Source organism: Apis dorsata, unplaced genomic scaffold (genome assembly GCF_000469605.1).
Source record: "Apis dorsata unplaced genomic scaffold, Apis dorsata 1.3 scaffold_68, whole genome shotgun sequence".
NCBI classification, from domain to species: domain Eukaryota; kingdom Metazoa; phylum Arthropoda; class Insecta; order Hymenoptera; family Apidae; genus Apis; species Apis dorsata.
The window spans coordinates 1536943-1539481 of record NW_006263366.1 but is presented as its reverse complement, the minus strand read 5'-3'; the positions used below and the strand labels follow the sequence as shown (position 1 = coordinate 1539481).

The window sequence follows — 2539 nt, the reverse complement described above, 5'->3', positions numbered from 1 at the left end:
TCTCTCTCTCTCTCTCTCTCTCTCTCTCTCTCTCTCTCTCTCTCTATCTCTCTCTCTCTCTCTATCTCTCTCTAAAATGGAAACTAGAATTAACTTGGTGAAACTTGTGTTGATCAGGAATCGTTCAGGACACGGAGCAGCTGAGGAACGAGAGCATCGCCTGTTTAAGGGCGAAGGCTCAGCAGCATCAGCTGCAATTGAGCCTACAACCAACGGCTGCACCCACCAGCACCTCGTATCCAACAGGCCCACAATCGAGCACGCTTCACGCCCCCGTTTAATCATCGTTTCATCGACATTCCTTTCACACGAATCATCGAAACTAGGAGACGTTCGATTAACTTAGAGAGAACACAATCACGTTCGAAACTTTAACAGTTCACGTTCCCCGATAATTTCGCGAATCATCCACGCGAATCTCCGATATTCGACTCGGGGGATCACGAAATATATATATATATATACATCAATGTTCCCGGGAAAATCATGTTTCCCGCCCGATCTTTGCCAATAGAGAGAGAGAGAGAGAGAGAGAAAGAGAAATTCTTCGTGCATTTCCGACATATAAATATCATCGAGTTAACTTCGATTTCAACGAATCAGGGTAAACGTCTATCTAGAAGGTACCTATTGCTAAGAGAATATGTACAGACGGATATACACGGAATACCGTGCGTATACGTGTATTACACGACACAACGAATACGAGTCGTTACGATCAGGCTGAATCATCGAAGCCCGTGATCGATAACCGCGCCATGGCCTATTCCAATTCTCGCGTTTCGCGCGTTTCACCTTCGAAACAGGAAACGAAATAGGACGATAGCGGACGAAGTGGACGTCGATCACGAAGGGGGACTGAAGCAACGAGAATTACTTCGAGCCGGAATTACTTCCTCATTCAACGAAAACGGTGGCCTATGGACGGCCAAGTACAATGACGAATCATCGATCGCGGTGTGACAATGCTCGCCTCCACCTCGCCTCGACACCGGCTCGTTCTCGCGATTCGCTGCGTTCCTCGGAGGGGGAGAGGGGAGGCACGCCTCGAAAATCTCGCGCGCCTCGCGACCGCGATCAGATGTGACGAACGCGAGGATCGAGTGACGCGGGAAATCGTTGGGGGCGCGATATTCCACTGGCCGACCGCTGGAACGAGTCGCGCCGGTGAATCGACGGCGAGTGGTCTGGGCGAATCGACTAATTAGGAGTAATAGCCGCTTTAAATAGTGCGAGTATAAATATATACATATGTATGGCGACGCGTGTATGCTGCAACGTGGTTATGTCGAANGAGAGAAAGAGAGAGAGAGAGAGAGAGAGAGAGAGAGAGAGAGAGAGAGAAAGGGAGTGCCTGTGTATGAAAGAGCGCGCGAGTATGCTTGCGAGTTACCTTGAAACGAAGATTTCGCCTTTAAGAGATTACCGAACGATTTGCAACGAACAACAAGATAAATAAATTACCACGAGTGAGACGAGTTATACATATATGAATTAAAATAATATCAAGCAAGATACATCGAAGTTGAACCTCGAGCAGCATGTCTTCTTATCCGACGTTTGTTTTCGATGGGATATATATATATATGTATATCCTTCTTTCCATTCAGGGACAAGCGTGTTGGAAAGCGTGTCAGAAATTCCACAACCGCGGATTAATTGATTAATTAAAGTGTATACGGTGAGAGTTAGTTAATATAAGGCGAGAATGTGGTGAAGAGGTGGAATATTCACGGTGGAATATTCCGCGGGAGAGAGGGAGAGAGTGCAACGGAAAATGTTTATTAGCGAACACTTCCTATACTCAAGTACTTAAGACGTAACTGTTGTCAAATGTGCAATATATAAGGTATAAGTTCTAGATTGGTAAGGCATTATACTTTATTTACGGATACACAACTACGTGAGGTGTGGTTTGTCTGGGTAATGGCGCCTTGACGGACAGGCGGGGAAGGTCCACAGGCTGATTAGAATTGATCGTAGGATGCAATTTACGCGTCAACGTGGAAATTTCTATTCGTGAAACTTTGAAAACGTGATTGGGGATAAAGAGGATCGTAGCAAGATATTCGTTACGCTCGATTCGTATATCGAAAAAACGTATATCGTTCTTCGATATGCTAATCTTAGAGATTCGTTTAAAAAGAAAAAGAAAAAATGGAAATAAAATTCTTTGGAAATATTTCCTTTCGCCCTGCATCCTACGGTTAACGCAAAGCAACTAGTAACGAAGTAAACGTTGTTTCCACAAATATATTAAAATGTAATTTTTATTCTTCCACTATACGAGGCCGATTTTCACGCCCCGTTGACGCCGTTACCTTACCCCTGCCCACTGTATATAAATATATAAATACAAAGTATATATATATATATAAATATATATAAGGAAAAAAAATATAAATGCGAATATATGTGGTTACGAGACACCTTAAGTCGGACGAGTCTCTTTGCGTTTTTTCGTGTTCATCGTCGTACCGTGTTTTCAATGATATTTACTTCTTCTAGATCACGTCACACTTTTTCGTTTTTTTTTTTC

General features: G+C 43.6%; 1 protein-coding gene across 4 annotated transcripts in view; it reads left to right on the top strand.

The window, feature by feature from the left end:
* LOC102679145 (visual system homeobox 2-like) overlaps window positions 1-2160 on the top strand; it is a 72486-nt gene extending 70326 nt beyond the window's left edge. For 3 of the 4 annotated variants that reach the window (XM_031515366.1, XM_031515367.1, XM_031515365.1), the window contains one exon: window positions 118-543. In XM_031515366.1, coding sequence (XP_031371226.1) covers window positions 118-281 — 164 coding nt within the window. In that variant the 3' untranslated portion in view covers window positions 282-543. Of the gene's footprint in view, window positions 1-117; window positions 1288-1321 lie in introns of those variants that run through there. The other variant, XR_004151916.1, reaches the window with a different exon arrangement.
* Window positions 2161-2539: the final 379 nt, after the last annotated feature.